This window comes from Balaenoptera borealis, assembly GCF_965194805.1.
Source record: "Balaenoptera borealis genome assembly, chromosome: 7".
In the NCBI taxonomy this organism is placed as follows: Eukaryota; Metazoa; Chordata; class Mammalia; order Artiodactyla; family Balaenopteridae; genus Balaenoptera; species Balaenoptera borealis.
This window is the reverse complement of record NC_138864.1, coordinates 101,366,766-101,387,089: the sequence shown is the minus strand read 5'-3', so window position 1 is coordinate 101,387,089 and position 20,324 is coordinate 101,366,766. Positions and strand designations below refer to the sequence as shown.

At 39.3% G+C, this 20,324-nt stretch overlaps 1 protein-coding gene across 3 annotated transcripts in view; it reads left to right on the top strand.

Annotated features, from left to right (window-relative positions):
• AASS (aminoadipate-semialdehyde synthase) overlaps positions 1–20,324 on the top strand; it is a 67,446-nt gene that overhangs the window by 19,831 nt on the left and 27,291 nt on the right. For all 3 annotated transcript variants that reach the window (XM_082400011.1, XM_082400013.1, XM_082400012.1), the window contains exons 7-14: positions 71–149; positions 280–407; positions 1,820–1,968; positions 4,556–4,678; positions 5,069–5,180; positions 17,369–17,428; positions 17,614–17,681; positions 20,128–20,249. In XM_082400011.1, the coding sequence (XP_082256137.1) occupies positions 71–149; positions 280–407; positions 1,820–1,968; positions 4,556–4,678; positions 5,069–5,180; positions 17,369–17,428; positions 17,614–17,681; positions 20,128–20,249 (841 nt within the window). The remainder of the gene's footprint in view (positions 1–70; positions 150–279; positions 408–1,819; positions 1,969–4,555; positions 4,679–5,068; positions 5,181–17,368; positions 17,429–17,613; positions 17,682–20,127; positions 20,250–20,324) is intronic.

Below are 20,324 nucleotides of genomic sequence, written 5' to 3'. Positions count from 1 at the left end.
ACCTTTGCAGGAAAACGTATTGGCTCTTTTCTGATTGATTTTTAGATTTTCACTCATGCATTATTTATAGGGAGCCCAAGAAATCTTCAATGAATTACCTTGTGAATATGTGGAGCCGCATGAATTAAAAGAAGTTTCCCAAAATGGAGGTAGGGAGGGCGGGGAGGGTGAGTGTATGTATCTCTTACTGTTTTTAACAGTTTCAGTGTTATAATATTTTATCACCATAAACCTTTATCATTTGTGACCCACTTTACTAATTTCTTTCTCCTCTGCAAGACCTGAGAAAAGTGTACGGGACAGTGTTAAGTCGCCATCATCATCTCGTCAGGAAAACAGATGGTATATATGATCCTGTAGAGTATGACAAATATCCTGAGCGCTACATAAGCCGCTTTAATACTGATGTGAGTATCATACCTAGCTTTTGAGTTGATTGCTCATGATACACTATAGTTAGGCTGTTTTTAAGGAGAGAGATTGTGATTGTGTACATTGGTTTTCAGTTCTCCATATTGACTTGCTGTGAGTCCTTTGGGTATTATGAGTTGTCCTTAGGTGTTGTTGGCTTTTCTTGGTGTTTGGAGTGGTCTTTGCTTCGTGGCTTTGGTGGTTTCTATGGGTATGCCCATTGCTTCACTGACTCTGTTTCTCCTTCAGGTCTGCATGTGCCCAATTGCTCTAAACCATTTCCTGTGGGTTACTGTTTTCTGTATTTACCCTGAATTAGTTAGTACTGTTGAGAAACCACAGTGTCTATGAGAGTTGATCTCAACATAGTTCTATCCCTTCTATGGCCACAAATTGCAATCAACCTCAGCCAGCCATCTTGGAATACATGCCATTGATTACAGGGGACAAGAGTGAAACAGTATGGCTATAGAAGACCCATCTCCACTGTACAAAAGTTACTTCCAATTCAAATCCTTCTGCTGGGAACACACTGCTCTCATCTTATAAGAAGGATAATATATTTGTGTGTTTTGTAGTCATTGGTCATGCAACAGTCCTCCTCAAAATAAACCAACAAAAAAATGCATGCATCTAATTGTGAAAAGGAATGTTTTCAATAATTTTAAATGTATTTGAACAATATAACATTTTAAGATTCTGGTATGAAATTTAGTGTTATAGCATGTAGAGCATATTATAGAAGAAGAACTCTTTACCTGTGGCTTGAGAATGCTTGAGATGCTTGAGAAACAGGAATCATAAAATTAGTTGCAAATTGAAAAATTGTGAATCTAGAACGTTTCCATCCCTTCTCTTGCCCAGTCACAGAAATATTGGTGATTGGATGCATCCCAAAACTTATAATGACCTAGTTACCATGTATGCATGCATGTAGCACATTTGCCCGTGGAGCTTACAGATGTTATCTGATTTAATCTTCACAGCATTCCTTTGAGGAATGGGGTATGCATTATCCCCATCTGGCAGGTAAGGAAAACAGAGCCCAGAGAAGTTAAGGTAGCGTGCTTTAGATCACACGCTACTAGAGGCTGAGCTGGAAATAGAGCACTTGGTCACTTGAACTTCTGTTGTTTCCTTTTTCTTGGCTATGCAAGGCATTATAGAACACAAATATTCATGTATTTATATTCATATATTTTTCTATAATGAGGTAATTCTCCACTGAAATCTGGGTGGGTATTTATTGTCTTTGCTTCGAAAGGTGACCGCTGGCTTGGCAAATAACAAAGTCAATTAGAAATAACGTTAAATTATTTCTCATGAACTTTACTGATAGCTCTCTTTCAGCACACTGCTTTGAAAAAGGCTATTTCCTATCTCGCTCACCTTGGAATTTGCTTTACAGATTGCACCCTATACAACTTGTTTAATTAATGGAATCTACTGGGAACAAAACACCCCCCGCCTACTAACCCGCCAAGATGCTCAGAGTCTCCTGGCCCCAGGCCAGCCCTCAGCTGCTGGTGTTGAAGGCTGCCCAGCACTGCCGCACAAGTAAGGACGTCAGCAATGATGGCAGTTTTCAGCAGCAAGGCCCACTGTGAGGGTATCACACATAGGGGACCCACATAGCACAGGACTTGACTATTAATAACCGGTTGTCTGCCTTATCTTATTTAATCTCTTGGAAATTTTTTTTTTTTTAATTTTATTTATTTATTTATTTATTTTTGGCTGTGTTGGGTCTTCGTTTCTGTGCGAGGGCTTTCTCTAGTTGCGAGCGGGGGCCACTCTTCATCGCGGTGCGCGGGCCTCTCACCATCGCGGCCTCTCTTGTTGTGGAGCACAGGCTCCAGACGTGCAGGCTCAGCAATTGTGGCTCACGGGCCTAGTTGCTCCGCGGCATGTGGGATCCTCCCAGACCAGGGCTCGAACCCGTGTCCCCTGCATTGGCAGGCAGATTCTCAACCACTGAGCCATCAGGGAAGCCCACTTGGAAATATTTGACAGTTAACCTTCCCTCCTTTTTTTTTCTTTTAATCAAAGTATAGTTGATTTACAATGTTGTTAGTTTCAGGTGTACAGCAAAGTGATTCAGTTATATATATATATGTATAAGGTGACATCCCGAAAGTTAGAAAAAGTGTTCTGGGCTTAACTGTGTTAAGTGATCAGCTGGACTCGATGATAACATGTTCGGGATAACTGAGATTGCAAGGTTTCTTTTTCCTTTTTTTTTTTGTTTGCTCTAGGGAGCAAGTTTATTTTTTTTATTGAAGTATAGTTGATTTACAATGTCGTGTTAGTTTCAGGTGTACAGCACAGTGATTTAGTTTTATATATATATACATATATATATATATATGTATATATATATACATACATATTTTCCTTTTTCAGATTCTTTTCCATTATAGGTTATTATAAGATATTGAATATAGTTCCCTGTGCTATACATTAGGTCCTCATTTTTTATCTATTTTATATATAGTAGTGTATATCTGTCAATCTCAAGCTCCTCATTTATCCCTCCCTCCCCCCCTTTGCACTTTGGTAACCATATGTTTGTTTTCTGTGTTTGTGAGTCTATTTCCTTCCCTCCTTCTTGAAATTCTCTTCTCTTATGTGACTCCCCACATAGCTAAAAAGTAAGCTCCTTAGAGAGGTCTTCTCTTGTTTCCCCATTCCCATCACTCTTCAGTCTGTTACTATATTTTTCCCTGAAATTCATGTGTTTATGATTTTTATTTTCCTGCGTTTATGATTTTTCCTGCCTTACTAGAACTTACTAGAACTTAATCTCCTTAAGGATAGGGGCCCTATTTGTTTTGGCCACAGATACCCAGTACGTTGTTTGACATATAATGTTCATTCAAATAATTACTAAATGTTGAATGAATTCGTTAATAAATAAATATTTATGGAACACCTGGTCTGCCTGGCACTCTGCTAAGCTGAGAGATAAAGAAAAAATGTGGTTGCTACCCTCAGGCATGTAGCTGGCATCAATTAAATTCCAAAGGAATGCTAGGAGCAATCAATATCGCAAGAGTTTAGAAGAAAGTGGGAGCATGGGCTCGGCAAAGTCTCTAGGGAGGAGCGAGGAGAACAAGGATTTCAAGTGATAGGACTGGTGCTTGATAAATATGGAGCCACCGAAGCACAGTTTAAGACAGTGAGTGGGACAGTGCAGCCCTAGTATAGGGTTTATATGAGCAAGTGGAAATTACAGATTGGGCAGGAAAATTGTGGTCAACCTCAAAAGGATTTCGAATCCTGGGCTGAGACTTTTGTTCATAATTCCAGAGATTTCTATGTAATAACACATATAATTATGTATTACTAAGCAGGGTGGAGGTAGTGTAGTCAAACTTCCTAAGTTATTTAAAGTTGGCTAACTAGCTTAACTTTAGGCTGTTGTCAATGATTTCTCTAGGGAAGGATTTTTTTTTTCTTTTTTATTGGAGTATAGTTGATTTACAATGTTGTGTTGTTTCTGCTGTACAGCAAAGTGAACCAGTTATACATATATATATATCCACTCTTTTTTATTTTTAATATTTATTTATTTAGGCTGCACTGGGTCTTAGTTGCGGCATGTGGACTTCTTAGTTGTGGCATGCATGCGGATCTAGTTCCCCGACCAGGGATTGATGCTGGGCCCCCTGCATTGGGAGTGTGGAGTCTTACCCACTGAGCCACCAGGGACTTCCCTATCCACTCTTTTTTAGATTCTTTTCCCATAGAGGCCATTACAGAGTATTGAGTAGAGTCCCCTCTGCTATACAATAGACCTTATTAGTTATCTATTTTATATATAGTAGTATGTATAAGGAGGGTTTTTTTTTTTTTACTTTTATCTCTTTTCCTTTCTTGTCTTCCCTCATCCTCATCCTCCTCTTCCTCTTCCTCTTTTTCTTTTTGCTTGTGGAGACTAAAACTCCTATTAGGAAGATTCTCTGTATCCCAAAAGAACGGTTTCCTGAACAGGTGAGCTGTAGGAAAAAGAGCTAAGGAGCCTAGGAAATATTTGGCATCTACATTGAAAATTGTCCAAGCACCTTTCATTTTTACTCATTTTTAATTCTGTTGGAGACTTCAGAGATCCATGTTCACATCTAGGTATTGATGTTATTTACAGACTTGTGGCAATATGTGACATTTCAGCCGACACCGGAGGATCTATTGAGTTTATGACTGAGTGTACGACAATAGAGCATCCCTTCTGCATGTATGATGCAGATCAGCATATTATTCATGACAGGTGAGTTTGCTAAAGCTGTTAGATGGGGAGAGATACATAATAATGCATCATTTACTTCCTTTGATATACTACTCTAAAATACTCAATATTTCACAGCTTTATGAAGGCTATGCAAATTTCCAGAGATATGCTCAAGCATATTAAAAAATTTGGTAGAAAAACCACATTCAGATTTGAGCACTTAAATACACACACACACACACATACTACATTTCAATGGGTTGTGAAGAAGGGAAAAGTTTTATTTGAAAAGTCTTGTTTATTTTTCTATATACGGTGGTAGAAGATTACAAATGATTATGAAGTGTAAATAACGGAGTAGACATCTGGGAAAGTTAGAGCTTACACATAAATTTTGTCCATTCGAATAAAGCATGTTGCTTCTCCTAGTGTTGAAGGCTCTGGGATTCTGATGTGCTCCATTGACAATTTGCCGGCACAGCTTCCAATTGAATCTACCGAATACTTTGGAGACATGCTTTACCCTTATGTAGAAGAAATGGTAAGCAGACTGGTAGCAACACCTCTGTGGCTTTAAATAGGACTTTGGAGTGATCTGATGAATGTTCTGGTCTCCTGTATCTAAGAAATCTGTTGTAAAATGAAATGCCAGCGCTTCCCCGAAGTACTTCCTGACACTCTTATCTTACATATTCTGCATAATTGTTTCATGGGAAATATGTAACTGCCTTCATGCTTCATTACAATTGCATTTGCCTCTCATTATGCATACTTTATTAAGAATGTTCATGACATGTGAGATAAGATTTACTTTATTTTTACTTTTTTTCTGCTTTCTAGGTCAATTCATATTTTGGGGCATTCTTAGTATACTGTGATTAATAGATTGGAAAAATCAGAAATACAGAAAATTTTGTTGGATTTTAGGCACTCATGCTTGGTTAAATGACAGCCTATGTTCTGGTCATGTATTATTATTATTATTATTATTAGTATTTAATATCTTTATTGGAGTATAATTGCTTTACAATGGTTGTTAGTTTCTGCTGTATAACAAAGTGAATCAGTTATACATATACATATATCCCCATATCTCCTCCGTCTTGGGTCTCCCTTCCACCCTCCCTATCCCACCCCTCTAGGTGGACATAAAGTACCGAGCTGATCTCCCTGTGCTATGTGGCTGCTTCCCACTAGCTATCTATTTTACTTTTGGTAGTGTATATATGTCCATGCCACTCTCTCACTTCGTCCCAGCTTACCTTTCCCCCTCCGCGTGTGCTCAAGTCCATTCCCTACGTCTGCGTCTTTATTCCCATCCTGGCCCTAGGTTCTTCAGAAACATTTTTTTTTTTTTTTTAGATTCCACACATATGTGTTAGCATACGATATTTGCTTTTCTCTTTCTGACTTACTTCACTCTGTATGACACACTCTATGTCCATCCACCTCACTACAAATAACTCAATTTCGTTTCTTTTTATGGCTGAGTAACATTCCATTGTATATATGTGCCACATCTTCTTTATCCATTCCTCTGTCGATGGACACTTAGGTTGCTTCCATGTCCTGACTATTGTAAATAGAGCTGCAGTGAACATTGTGGTACATGGCTCTTTTTGAATTATGGTTTTCTCAGGGTATATACCCAGTAGCGGGATTGCTGGATTGTATGGTAGTTCTATTTTTAGTTTTTTAGGGAACCTCCACATACTGTTCTCTATAGTGGCTGTATCAATTTACACTCCCACCAACAGTGCAAGAAGGAGGGTTCCCTTTTCTCCACACCCTCTCCAGCATTTATTGTTTGTAGATTTTTTGATGATGGCCATTCTGACTGGTGTGAGGTGATACCTCATTGTAGTTTTGATTTGCATTTCTCTGATGATTAGTGATGTTGAGCATCCTTTCATGTGTTTGTTGGCAATCTGTATATCTTCTTTGAAGAAATGTCTATTTAGGTCTTCTGCCCATTTTTGGATTGGGTTGTTTGTTTTTTTCATATTGAGCTGCATGAGCTGCTTGTAAATTCTGGAGATTAATCCTTTGTCAGTTGCTTTATTTGCAAATATTTTCTCCCATTCCGAGGGTTGTCTTTTCGCCTTGTTTATGGTTTCTGTTGCTGTGCAAAAACTTTTAAGTTTCATTAGATCCCATTTGTTTATTTTTGTTTTATTTCTCTAGGAGGTGGGTCAAAAAGGATCTTGCAGTGATTTATGTCATTGAGTGTTCTACCTATGTTTTCCTCTAAGAGTTTTACAGTGTCTGGCCTTACATTTAGGTCTTTAATCCATTTTGAGTTTATTTTTGTGTGTGGTGTTAGGGAGTGTTCTAATTTCAGTCTTTTACATGTAGCTGTCCAGTTTTCCCAGCATCATTTATTGAAGAAGTTGTCTTTTCTCCATTGTATATTCTTGCCTACTTTATCAAAGATAAGGTGACCATATGTGCATGGGTTTATTTCTGGGCTTTCTATCCTGTTCCATTGATCTATATTTCTGTTTTTGTGCCAGTATCATACTGTCTTGATTACTGTAGCTTTGTAGTATAGTCTGAAGTCCGGGAGTCTGATTCCTCCAGCTCCGTTTTTCTTTCTCAAGATTGCTTTGGCTATTCGGGGTCTTTTGTGTTTCCATATAAATTGTGATATTTTTTGTTCTAGTTCTGTGAACAATGCCAGTGGTAGTTTGATAGGGATTGCATTGAATCTGTAGATTGCTTTGGGTAGTAGAGTCATTTTCACAATGTTTGATTCTTCCAATCCAAGAGCATGGTATATCTCTCCATCTGTTTGTATCATCTTTAATTTCTTTCATCAGTGTCTTATGGTTTTCTGCATACAGGTCTTTTGTCTCCTTACATAGGTTTATTCCTAGGTATTTTATTCTTTTTGTTGCAATGGTAAATGGGAGTGTTTCCTTAATTTCTCTTTCTGATTTTTCATCATTAGTGTATAGGAATGCAAGAGATTTCTGTGCATTAATTTTGTATCGTGCTACTTTACCAAATTCATTGATTAGCTCTAGTAGTTTTCTGGTGGCATCTTTAGGATTCTCTATGTATAGTATCATGTCATCTGCAAACACTGACAGTTTTACTTTTCTTTTCCAATTTGGATTCCTTTTATTTCTTTTTCTTCTCTGATTGCTGTGGCTAAGACTTCCAAAACTATGTTGAATAATAGTGGTGAGAGTGGACAACCTTTTCTTGCTCCTGATCTTAGAGGAAATGGTTTCAGTTTTTCACCATTGAGAACCATGTTGGCTGTGGGTTTGTCATATATAGCCTTTATTATGTTGAGGTAAGTTCCCTCTATGCCTACTTTCTGGAGAGTTTTTATCATAAATGGGTGCTGAATTTTATCAAAAGCTTTTTCTGCATGTACTGATCATATGGTTTTTCTTCTTCAATTTGTTAATATGGTGTATCACATTGATTGATTTGCTTATATTGAAGAATCCTTCCATTTCTGGGATAAATCCCACTTGATCATGGTGTATGATCCTTTTAATGTGCTGGTGGATTCTGTTTGCTAGTATTTTGTTGAGGATTTTTGCATCTACGTTCATCAGTGATATTGGCCTGTAGTTTTCTTTCTTTGTGACATCTTTGGTTTTGGTATCAGGGTGATGGTGGCCTCGTAGAATGAGTCTGGGAGTGTCCCTCCCTCTGCTATATTTTGGAAGAGTTTGAGAAGGAGAGGTGTTAGCTCTTCTCAAACTGTTTGATAGAGTTGGCCTGTGAAGCCATCTGGTCCTGGGCTTTTGTTTGTTGGAAGATTTTTAATCACAGTCTTAATTTCAGTACTTGTGATTGGTCTGTTTATATTTTCTATTTCTTCCTGGTTCAGTCTTGGAAGGTTGTGCTTTTCTAAGAATTTGTCCATTTCTTCCAGGTTGTCCATTTTATTGGCATATAGTTGTTTGTAGTAATCTCTCATGATCCTTTGTATTTCTGCAGTGTCAGGTGTTACTTCTCCTTTTTCATTTCTAATTCTGTTGATTTGAGTCTTCTCCCTTGTTTTGTTGATGAATCTGGCTAATGGTTTATCAATTTTGTTTATCTTCTCAAAGAACCAACTTTTAGTTTTATTGATCTTTGCTATCGTTTCCTTCATTTCTTTTTCATTTATTTCTAATCTGATCTTTATGAGTTTCCTTCTGCTAACTTTGGGGTTTTTTTGTTCTTTTTCTAATTGCTTTAGGTATAAGGTTAGGTTGTTTATTTGAGATGTTTCTTGTTTCTTGAGGTAGGATTGTATTGCTATAAACTTCCCTCTTAGAACTGCTTTTGCTGCATCCCATAGGTTTTGGGTCATTGTGTTTTCATTGTCATTTGTTTCTAGGTATTTGTCCATTTCCTCTTTGATTTCTTCAGTGATCTCTTGGTTATTAAGTAGTGTGTTGTTTAAGCTCCATGTGTTTGTATTTCTTACAGGTTTTTTCCTGTAATTGATATCTAGTCTCATAGCATTGTGGTCAGAAAACATACTTGATACGACTTCAATTTTCTTAAATTTACCAAGGCTTGGGGAGGGAGGGGTACGGAATGAGGGGTGAGCCTGTGGTGGCAGAGGCCAGCGTGACGTTGCAACAGCCTGAGGCATGCCGTCTGTTCTCCTGGGCAAGTTGTCCCTGGATCACGGGACCCTGGCAGTGGTGGGCTGCACACGCTCCCAGGAGGGGCGGTGTGAGTAGTGACCTGTGCTTGCACACAGGCTTCTTGGTGGTTGCAGCGGCAGCCTTAGCCTTTCATGCCCGTCTCTGGTGTCTGCGCTGATAGCCATGGCTTGCATCCATCTCTGCAGCTCGTTTAGGCTTTGCTCTGGATCCCCTCTCCTTGTGCATCCCAAAACAATGGTCTTTTGCCTCTTAGGCAGTTCCAGACTTTTTCCCGGACTCCCTCCTGATTAGCTGTGGCGCACTAGCCCCCTTCAGGCTGTGTTCACGCTGCCAACCCCAGTCCTCTCCCTGGGATCTGACCTCCAAAGCCCGAGCCTCAGCTCCCAGTCCCCGCCTGCCCTGGCGTGTGAGCAGACAAGCCTCTCGGGCTGGTGAGTGCTGGTCGGCACGGATCCTCTGTGTGGGAATCTCTCCGCTTTGCCCTCTGCAGCCCTGTTGCTGCGCTCTCCTCCGTGGCTCTGAAGCTTCTCCCCTGCCCACCCCCTTGTCTCCACCAGTGAAGGGGCTTCCTAGTGTGTGGAAACTTTTCCTCCTTCACAGCTTCCTCCCCGAGGTGCAGGTCCCGTCCCTATTCTTTTGTCTCTGTTTTTCCTTTTTTCTTTTGCCCTACCCAGGTACATGGGAAGTTTCTTGCCTTTTGGGAAGTCTGAGGTCTTCTGCCAGCATTCAGTAGGTGTTCTGTAGGAGTTGTTCCACATGTAGATGTATTTTTTATGTATTTGTGGGGAGGAAGGTGATCTCCACGTCTTACTCCTCTTATCTTGAAGGTCCCCTGGTCATGTATTATTTACTGTGATCAGCGATTGACTGCTGAAATACTGTGTTATCTAAATTCTATTTTCTTTGTCAGAGAAAAGCTTTCTTACTTCATTATTTATCCTAAGCATTCATACCCATCCTGCTTTATTTCTACTGCTAATGGCTGTCTGCCTCAGGCAGTGGTTCCAAAGGTATGAAGAGTGGCTCTTGTCCTTTTCATCCATGGTTTCACTCAGGAGCTCTCGTACTAAAATGGGGCAATAGGTAGTGTGGTATGAATAAGTGCAACTTCCAGCCCATTTTCTTCTTTTCTTTCACAAACTATTCTATTTTGACCCTTTGTTTTTCCTCCTGGAATATGTTAGCAGGGAGATGTAACAGGCTTTAGAAAATGCTGGTGGCAGGCATTATCATGGTTGGAAACAATATTATATAGCACTTAGTATGTTCCAGACAGTGTTCAAATTACTTTAGATATTTTAATTTTTAAATACTTGCGACCACCCTTTCAGGTAGGTACCATTATCAACCCATTGTACTGATTAGAAAACTGAGACACAAATAAGTTAAGGCTGAGAAAGCTTGCTGATGCAGTACTGGATCTGCAGTGTGTCTGGAATTGGTGCTGAGGGATTAAAGTAGCCTGAGAAAGAGAGTATAAATGCCAGGTTTTACTGGAGACATCACTTGCTTTATGGCCTTGAGCCGGGCACTCACTTCCTTTCTGAGCCTCAGATGTTTCACCTGTAAAGTAAGGTGGTTTTAATATATAATCTTAATGGTCCCTCTAGTTCTAACGTTCTGTAATTGTAAATGTTTAAGTGGTGAAAAGCATGTGTATATTAAAAAGTAATAATAAATTTACCTAGATGTTTACTATCTTCAGTGATGTTCATTCATTTCCCTCTGGTATCATTTCCCTGAAGAATCAATAACTTCCTTTAGCCCTTTACTTGAATTTTTATTTCGGATATTCTCTTTTCAGTTCTAAAATTTCCATTTGGTTTTTTTTTTTTCTCTTTCTGTCCTGAGAATTTCTATCTTTTTATTTATTATGAGTGTAGTTTCCTTTATCACATGGAGCACAGTTGTAAAAGCCACTTTACAGTCTACCTCATATTTCCAAAATTCTGGGTAAACTTGGGCTTGAAATATATTGATTGTCTTTTCCCTTGAGAATGGATCATGTCATAGCTTTCTCGTTTTCTTAAGCTGAATAATTTTGGAGAACATCCTGGATGAGGTGAAGAGTCATGCTGTGGAGATTCTGGATTGTTACATTTCTCTGAAAAGTGTTGCTTTTGTTTGGTTTATTTGGCTTTTTTTAGCAGGCAATTAACTTGGCTAGACTTAAACTGAAAACTCTGTCTCACCTGAGACAGGTAGCTCAAGTAAAATTGTTCAGCTCTTTCATCTTTATCTGGATTGCTTGTAATTTGACCTGCACACGCTCAGTCCTTCCAGACTTGGACCAGAGCTTACATGGAAGTTGGGCTTCACTTTATCTGAATCTGTCCTTTCTGGCATTTTCCACTCACACTCCAGAGGCTGTGGTGCTGTGGGTTTCAACCCTGTTTCCTCAGATCAGAAAGTCAGTGAGCTTGCTGCAGGTTTTTAGCTCCTCACACCACGTGGCCCCTCCTCAGGGCAATGCCAAAAGAACAGCAAGCTCAGCTATGGCACTGGTTATTTCTTCGGAGTTTTGACTCTCTTCCCAAACCGCCTGCTATTCTTCATTCTCTGAAGCCCTCACATAGTTACTTTTGTTTGTATTTTGTCCAGAGTTTATAGTTGTTATGTGTAGGAGGGATGGTCTGTTAGAACTTAGTCCCTACCTAAAAGAGAACTCCCCAGTCATAATACATTAATTAAATCAGCTTGACTCCAGCAGAGCTTTGGAATAGCTAGAAGAGCTATCGGTGAGCCTCTGGCTTTAATTCATCTTTTGAATCTTACAAGTATGCATTTCTGTGCAACTCTTACCTTATTAGGCCAAAATATGGAAAATGTTGCATGCTAGTTTGCCTTTGTGAATGGATTTGACTGTTATTTCTTGAAATGTCTTTTTGTTTGGTTGCTCTAAAATCATTTACCATTCTAAGAAGCTGTTACTAGCCATTTTCAAGTCACAAATTATTATGTTTCAAAATTTCAATAACAAGTTTCTTTCTTTTAATTAATTAATTAATCTATTTATTTATTTTTGGCTTAGTTGGGTCTTTTGTTGCTGCGCACGGGCTTTCTCTAGTTGCAGTTAGTGGGGGCTACTCTTCGTTGTGGTGCACGGGCTTCTCATTGCGGTGGCTTCTCTTGTTGTGGAGCGCGGGGTCTAGACGTGTGGGCTTCAGTAGTTGTGGCACGTGGGCTCAGTAGTTGTGGCTCACGGGCTCTAGAGTGCAGGCTCAGTAGTTGCGGCCCATGGGCTTAGTTACTCCACAGCATGTGGGATCTTCCTGGACCAGGGCTTGAACCTGTGTCCCCTGCATTGGCAGGTGGATTCTTAACCACTGTGCCACCAGGGAAGCCCTACAAGTTTATTTCTTTTAGACTTTAGAACACAGTTTTTCATTCCAATTTGTCCTTAATCAAAATTGCCATTCATTCAGTACAGTTGATCGCATACAGATGTTAGGAGAAAAGCAAGCCAATTCAATGAAATCCTTAGTAAAGTGTGTTTGAGGGTTAGCCCATGTAACTGATGAGGGATAAGTAAAATTTAAATAAAATTTTTCTTAAAGAAGAAAATATAATATTTTTACATTATATAATAGTATAAAATATTAAAGTATCACAGATAAGTGATATGTAAGTATACAGCATGATAAATTATCACAAAGACACCCATGTGAACACTACATAGGTAAAAAAGAGAACAAGGTTAACATCCCAGAAACCCCCTTGTGCCTCTCCCAGCACCGTTCCCACTCTCCTTCTGAAAGGTACCTACTACCTTGACTAAAAACTATGCATTAGTTTTGCCTTTTGGGGGAAAATTTTATTTTTTGAACATATTAATCAGAGTTTAAACTCACTTCTGATAATTACAATGAACTTTTGGGTCTGTTTATGTTCTTCGTTTTACTTTTTCTTGGTTTTCAGTCAATTCTTATCACTTAATATGCCTGTTTAGTTTTGATTGAATGTTGGATATTGTGTATATAAAATTTTAGAGATGATTTGAGGCTCTGGACGTTATGTATTTTTTTCAGAGAAGATTTCCTTTGTTTCTGGCAGGGGGATAGGCTAGGAAAAAAATCACCTCAATTCATGATTCAAAGGTGGGCTTCGGTCCTTTGGAAAACCGATGTTTTTCAATTTACCATTTATTTAGAATATAGTCTTTCAGGATCCCAAATGAAAATCTGGCCTTTATTTGGATCCCTTTCAACAGAACTTAAACTCCAGTTTTTGTCACCCTATTGTTTAAGGTCAGCCAAAAGCTCTTCTCAGTTTCTCTCTGCTTAACATCCCAGCCATTGCTTCCACATTGGTGACTACATCTAAGAAATGTGCTTAGATGTCTGTTGACAAAGCCAACTTCCCTAAATTGTCACAGCTTCTTCCTTTTATATGTCACTAAGGTCTTCCAAACAGTGTGGTGGGATTGTCTTGGAGACATCTCTCTCAGCGTATCTTTGAGCACTGGACATTTTTGAAAACTGATGAGTGTCTCTATGTAGTTTTAATCATATGTGTATCTGCTTACCACTAAAAAATTAAGTATATTTTCTGTATTCTTTTCTGATAACGGTATGGGAGCTATACTTAAAGTACCTCGGAGATATCGTGGATTTAGTTTCGGACCACTGCAATAAAGTGAATATCACAATAAAGTGAGTCACACAACTTTTTTGATTTCCCAGTGCATATACAAGTTATGTTTAAACTATGCTGTAGTCTATTAAGTGTGCAATAGCATTAAGTCTAAGGAAAATGTACATACCTTAATTAAGAAATACAATATTGTATATCAACTCTACTTCAATTAAAAAAATACTTTATTGCTAAAATATGTTAACCATCATCTGAGCCTTCAGTGTGTCATTATCTTTTTGCAATAGTAATATTAAAGATCACTGATCACAGATCAGCTTAACAAAAATAATAATAATGAAAAATTTTGAAATATTGGGAGAGTTACCAAAATGTGACACAGAGACATGAAGTGAGCAAATGCTTTTGGAATAATGGTACTGATAGACTTGCCCGACACAGGGTTGCCACAAACCTTCAATTTGCAAAAAATAAAATTAAAAAAGAAAAATCAGTATCTGTAAACCACAGTAAACTGAACACAATAGAACAAGGTATGCCTGTATATGCACTGTCCTATTTCCCACAGATTTTCCTTTTTGACTTGAGGTCCCTATGGACCCTGTAGCATTGCAGGGCACAGGATATCATTTTGAACCAATATGGAAGTTTTGTTTCAGTTGAATTCAATAGATATTTCTTGTCTGTTGGAACAAGGCACACATATAAGTGAAGAGAATTAAAACACAGTTTCTGACCTGTAGGAGCGTGAGGTCCAGGAAGGGGATAAGAGGAGTGTGCAGCTCTGCCGTAAGATGGAATGTGGCAGCCATCAGAGAGATGCTAATGATGTTGTGGAGGGAGACGATCTGCCCTGTTGGGAAAGCCAGGGAAGGTGACACTTGAGCTGGCTCTTGGTAGATGTATAGGATCTGTTCATTTGCGTAGGTGTGGGAGGCATCCTGTGTGATGGAGACGGGAGCAAAGGTGGAAGTAATTTAACATAAGCTTTCTGTGCGTTGTCTGGTCTGGTGGACTTAAGGTAAATATGTTGGTTCCATGTTAAAAGGGTCTTAACACCAGGATAAATAGCTTGAAGTTAATTTAGAAAAGACTGATGAGGGACTTCCCTGGTGGCGTAGTGGTTAGGAATCCGCCTGCCAGTGAAGGGGACACAAGTTCCAGCCCCCGTCCGGGAAGATCCCACATGCCACGGAGCAACTAATCCTGTGGGCCACAACTACTGAGCCTGCGCTCTAGAGCCTGTGAGCCACAACTACTGAGCCCGCCTGCCACAACTACTGAAGCCTGCACACCTAGAGCCCGTGCTCCGCAGCAAGAGAAGCCACCGCAATGAGAAACCCACGTAGCCCCCGCTCGCTGCAACTAGAGAAAGCCCGAGGGCAGCAACGAAGACCCAACACAGCCAAAAATAAATAAGTAAATAAAATAAATTTATTTAAAAAAAAAAAAAAGAGCGATGAGCCTCAAAGATGTTATATGTGAAAGTGACAAGACATACCACATGTTCCAGGAGGCTTGTGCTTGCAGTTTTGTAGTGGTTGAATTCTAGCAAGGGAGACAGTTAAATGCAGTAATCAAACAGCCTTTTGTTGTCTTTTATGTTTGCCTTTCTTTAGGTGGACTCAAGACAATTATTAGGGACTTCCCTGGTGGTCCAGTGGTTAAGTTCTGCACTTCCACTACAGGGGGCACAGGTTCTATCCCTGGTTGGGGAACTAAGATCCCGCATGCCATGTAGCATGGCCAAAAAAAAAAACAAAACAAAACGAAATGAGGATTGGCATCTCTGAGGACTGCAGTTCAGGACGATTATTAGTTTCCTTGGGAGAAAAAAATCCATTGAACTTTAAGTAATTATTGCATGTATCCACTAAGGTATTTATTGAATATTTACCATTTTATAATGTAGTAGGCATACAGCAAGATGCCAAATGCAGTTCCTACTTTCCAGGTCTGCTTGGGGGCAGCTTTTGGTAAAGGCTTTACAGAGGAGGCAATTCTTCAGCTGCCTCTTGGAGGCCAAAGAGGAGGAGTTCCAGGTAGAGGAATAGCATGTGAGGCATCGACATGGTGTGGCACAGAGGCAGGTGAGGGCGTGATGCAGATACGCAGCCCCACGCTGTTAGCAGGACTGAAGTGCTGGGTGTGAGGCCAATGGGAGGGTTGAGACAAGAGAGGCAGAGCCAGACTGTAGAGGAGCCTGAGACTAACTTGAAGGCAACGGAAAGCTACTGGATTATTTTAAATAGGCACAGGAGAAATAATCAGATTTGTGCTGTAGATTGGAGATAAATGGAGGAAAGAGAGGTGGGAAGTAGTTCCCATGGTCCCAGTAAGGCCTAAATAATGCTGTGGAATTAGAGATAAAGAGCAGAGAGAGAGTGAAAAGATACACAAGAGTTCAGCCGTTTAACCATATACCGAGTGATGTGCGAACTCATTTCATTGTCTACTTACTAATGGCTCCTGGCTTGTAGACAGGGTTGGTAGGTGGAGAAGTCAGCTTGAGAAGGAAATATTCCAAAGGTGCCTGGGAGAAACAAGCAGTGGGGAGACCCCAGGTGTGTCCATTTCATCAGTTTCCCAAAGAATGCCCTGGCTTTGCCATTATCCCAGCAATAGAGAGCCTAGGTGTCTTATGTTTTAGATACATGGAAGTAGTTTTACATGTATTTTAATACAGTAAACAAATACTGTCCTGCCAGCATCTGGTAGGTACATTTTACACTTTCTTAGTTGGATGAGTGCTCTGGACCTTAACCTATGGATAAAGAAGGAATGATTGTCTCATTGGCCATCAGAAGCAATCATACTGACTTATATGACCTTTACCCTTTGGCAGTCTATTCAAGGACTCTATACCTTGGAAGAAAAGAGGAGGACTGGGATGCTGGGATATTAACATGAGAGATGTGGCTTTTGTTGTTGGCCATCTGACTCATTCTTGCCAGATAATGGGAAGAGTGTGAATGACTTTTTGAGTCTACTAGGTCAAGTCATTTTCCTTGACACATTTGAAATGCTGATATGCCTATACATAGAACTAATACTGACCTGAGGTAGACTCTCTGTTGTAGGGTTGGTGGCTCTTTTGTCTGGAAGACCCGTTCTCTACTTCTAATAAAACAGCCTGAACCTTTGGCAAGGGGTAGAGTTCCTCAGAGTGAGGACTATGGTTATAAAGCGTGTGATGATATTTACCAGCATGCTCAACATGACACATTTAACTGGTGGGGAAGCATAAGTTTTTTGTGCTTCCAGTAAGCAAACATGATTAAATGTTGGTTTTAGAGTTGGAAATTGTACTGAAATAACATGTTTTAGGGGGGGCAGAATTCATTGCTTATAGAAAACTTCTTTTACCAATTATTTATACAATTCAGTGATTTTCCAAAAAACTGTTTTCTAAACTAATTTTTTTTCCTTTGACTAATATTTTAATATGGATAAAATAGCAAGAAGCCTTCTTTGCAATATCATTTCTCTTTTTCCAATCTCATTTCCTTTTCAGATATTATCAGACGCGACACAGCCTCTTGAAAGTCAGAATTTTTCTCCTGTGGTGCGAGATGTAAGTTATGAAAAGAATTTCTTTTCATGAATGTCTTTTTCCTCCACTATCCTTGCTCCTTGCCCCTTTCCTTTTTCTCTTCCTGCCTTTCTCTGTTACTCTCTCTTTTCTCTATTAGTCATGAGCCCATGTTTGTGGGACTAAATGTGGTGACTAAAGAAATGTCTTGTATCGTATATATTCAGGCAGTGATTACATCCAACGGCACATTGTCTAATAAGTATAAATATATCCAGAAACTCCGGGAGAGCAGGTAAGCATCATTCACATCCTCTTGTTTAATACATTTATTCTTATCTTGGATCTCATGAGTACTTTTTTTAATGCTTCTATGTGAGTTCGTGATGCTAGGATTATGCAGTATGTAATTTTAAAAAATGTCTGTAAATAATAGGAAATTCAAACAAAGCGACTGCCTGGAACCAGTGTGAATTATTTTCCCTTGAACAGTATTGTAGCATCTTTCTGGCTTTCTGTTATCCATGTAGACTTGGGTGTAAGTAAGCAAAACTCCAAAAGCTCTGTCTTTGTTCTTTCTCGAGCATTTTGCATATTGTAATGTCTCAGCTATTCTCTCAAAGGAAAATGAGCTTGCTAACCCTTTCTGTGGTGCTTTCAGGCTGATTTGTAGTTGAGGATTTGGACTCTCTTTTGTTTAGGATAATACTTGGCAAAGTGGGCTTTTGGTTAGAAATTAAGAAAAGTAGTGAAGAAAGAAAATCGTGAGAGGTCAGTTTTCCCTGGGGATTCTTACTAGGAGGAAAGTGTCAGGAAGTAATGTGGCAAATCTACTGGAGAGAACAGTTCTCTTAGGAAGATACTTAGCTAAGGCCCTGGTTTCTATAATTGGTTTTACTACTCAAAGTTTGGAAACATTGACATTTCTTTGGAATGTTCTGGTCTCCAACTGATTGCACTTGATCCGTGTTTATATCTGCTCCACTGGTCTAGTCACATTAAAAAAAATAACCCATGCACTGAATTCTCAGGAGAAGCCAGAGTGGGAAAATTAAAAACAAACAAACAAACTGCCTGATCTTCTTTCTCAGTTTTTCCACCTATAAGAAGTAAATAAGAGATATGACCAGATCAAGTACTACTGTTATGCCTTCTCCAAATGTGTTTGTTAGCTTACAGTAATTTTTTGTGTGTCAGTGAAATATTCTGGCATGATACAAGAGTGTATAATTTGTTTTTTAAAAAAGCAACTAGTTCTATAACTCCATAAGAGAGTGTCTTGTAGGGGAAACTGCATATATTTGTTTTTCATAGTTCTGTGTATCTTTGATTTTTCATCATCAGATGATCCCTTTCTTACATTACTAATCCCAATGATGTGTCTACCATGACCAGTCGCTCTTTACACACCATATTTCACGTAGCGGCAGGTCTGCTGGCCCCAACCGCTAGGACTTCCTGCCCTCCTTCCCAGGTAGAACCTTGTGCCAAGAGACTGAAAATGAAGACTGCATTTTGGAAGGAAATTGGAGTTATCTTGAATCCCTGCCTTGTTCTTTTGTTCTCTTCGTTCCTTAGCACAATGATTATTAACCTGGAGCGCTTTGGGGTTGCTGATGGCGTGGACGGTATTAAAATCTAGGAGCGAGTTCTTAAAAATGTATTTTGAACAGTTTATTTTTTGGACATCAAAATAATGTGTTTCAATTACACAAAGTACAGAAAGTGCTGTTAGAGAGGATCTGTAATAGTGTTTCTTTCTGGGAGGTGAAATGGGATGGGGGTGGAAGTTAAAGGAGTCCTCCCTTCATCAGTAATATGAGTGCTGGGGGTGAAGAGGGGGCAGGAACATTCTATATTTAAATTTATTTTTATTCACTTATAATTAATGAAATGAAGTGAAGTTAAATAAAGGTTAAAGTTTGAGAGACATCCTGGCCTAAAAGATTCCAGCAACAGAGCTTTCTGCTTAAGTCCCTGTCACCAAGCCATTTCCATGGTTTTATAATGTTATCTGGGAATCTGATTCAAAAGACTTTTAATGAGGATCTTCCATCTTTAAGGCAAAACGCAGTGAGCAATAGTGGGTTTATAAAGACAGCTAAGACTCAGTCACTGTCTTGGAGGTCAGAGTTTGCAGGAAAGACAAAGAGTTAGCTGTCAGGAAGGCACAAATTCCAACAACAGAAAAATTCAAGAATTAAAGTTCTGCCTAGTGACTCATCTTATGTAGGTTTCTACATTTAACCCATGGCATTTGTGATTTCAAAATTATGGTTTTAACTGTTTTCAAGTGACCCTGAAGATAAGTCACAAGACAGTGTCTGATATGATAATAATCTCCTCCTCAGATCGTTGTCTTCTTGGATTGTTGTGAGGAGTAAATAAGGTTCTGATGTAAGGCCCCCAGCATGATTTTGAATCATGTCCCCCAGAAGGATAAAGTGTGACACCAAGTTACTCAGTTGTGGGTAGCCAGGCGCTGGTCCAGCATCTGCATCTCACTAGTGGTATAGGGAACTCATACACCTCAAAGATCTCAGGGTCTGTTGTTCATCATACAAGATCTAAAATAATGAAAAATGTTGGTATTGGGAACTCCTGTTGAGGTTCTTACTGTAAGAAGTGTGGGAAAAAAATATCGCTTCACAGTCTAAGTTTTAGTTTGGTTTGGGGACAGCAACATTTTGTTATTTGAAACGTTTTTTTGGTTAAAATCCCCCCCCCCCTTTTATTTATAGGGAACGTGTTCAGTCACTTTCAGTGGGCACCAAGAAAAAGGTCTTGGTTCTTGGATCTGGTTACGTATCTGAGCCGGTGTTGGAATACCTGTTGAGGGATGACAATATAGAAATAACAGTAGGTAAATAAGCCCCAATTTTTAAAGAAGAGGAAGTAAAATTGATTTCAAAACATGGCTACTCTGTGAATTTTAGAT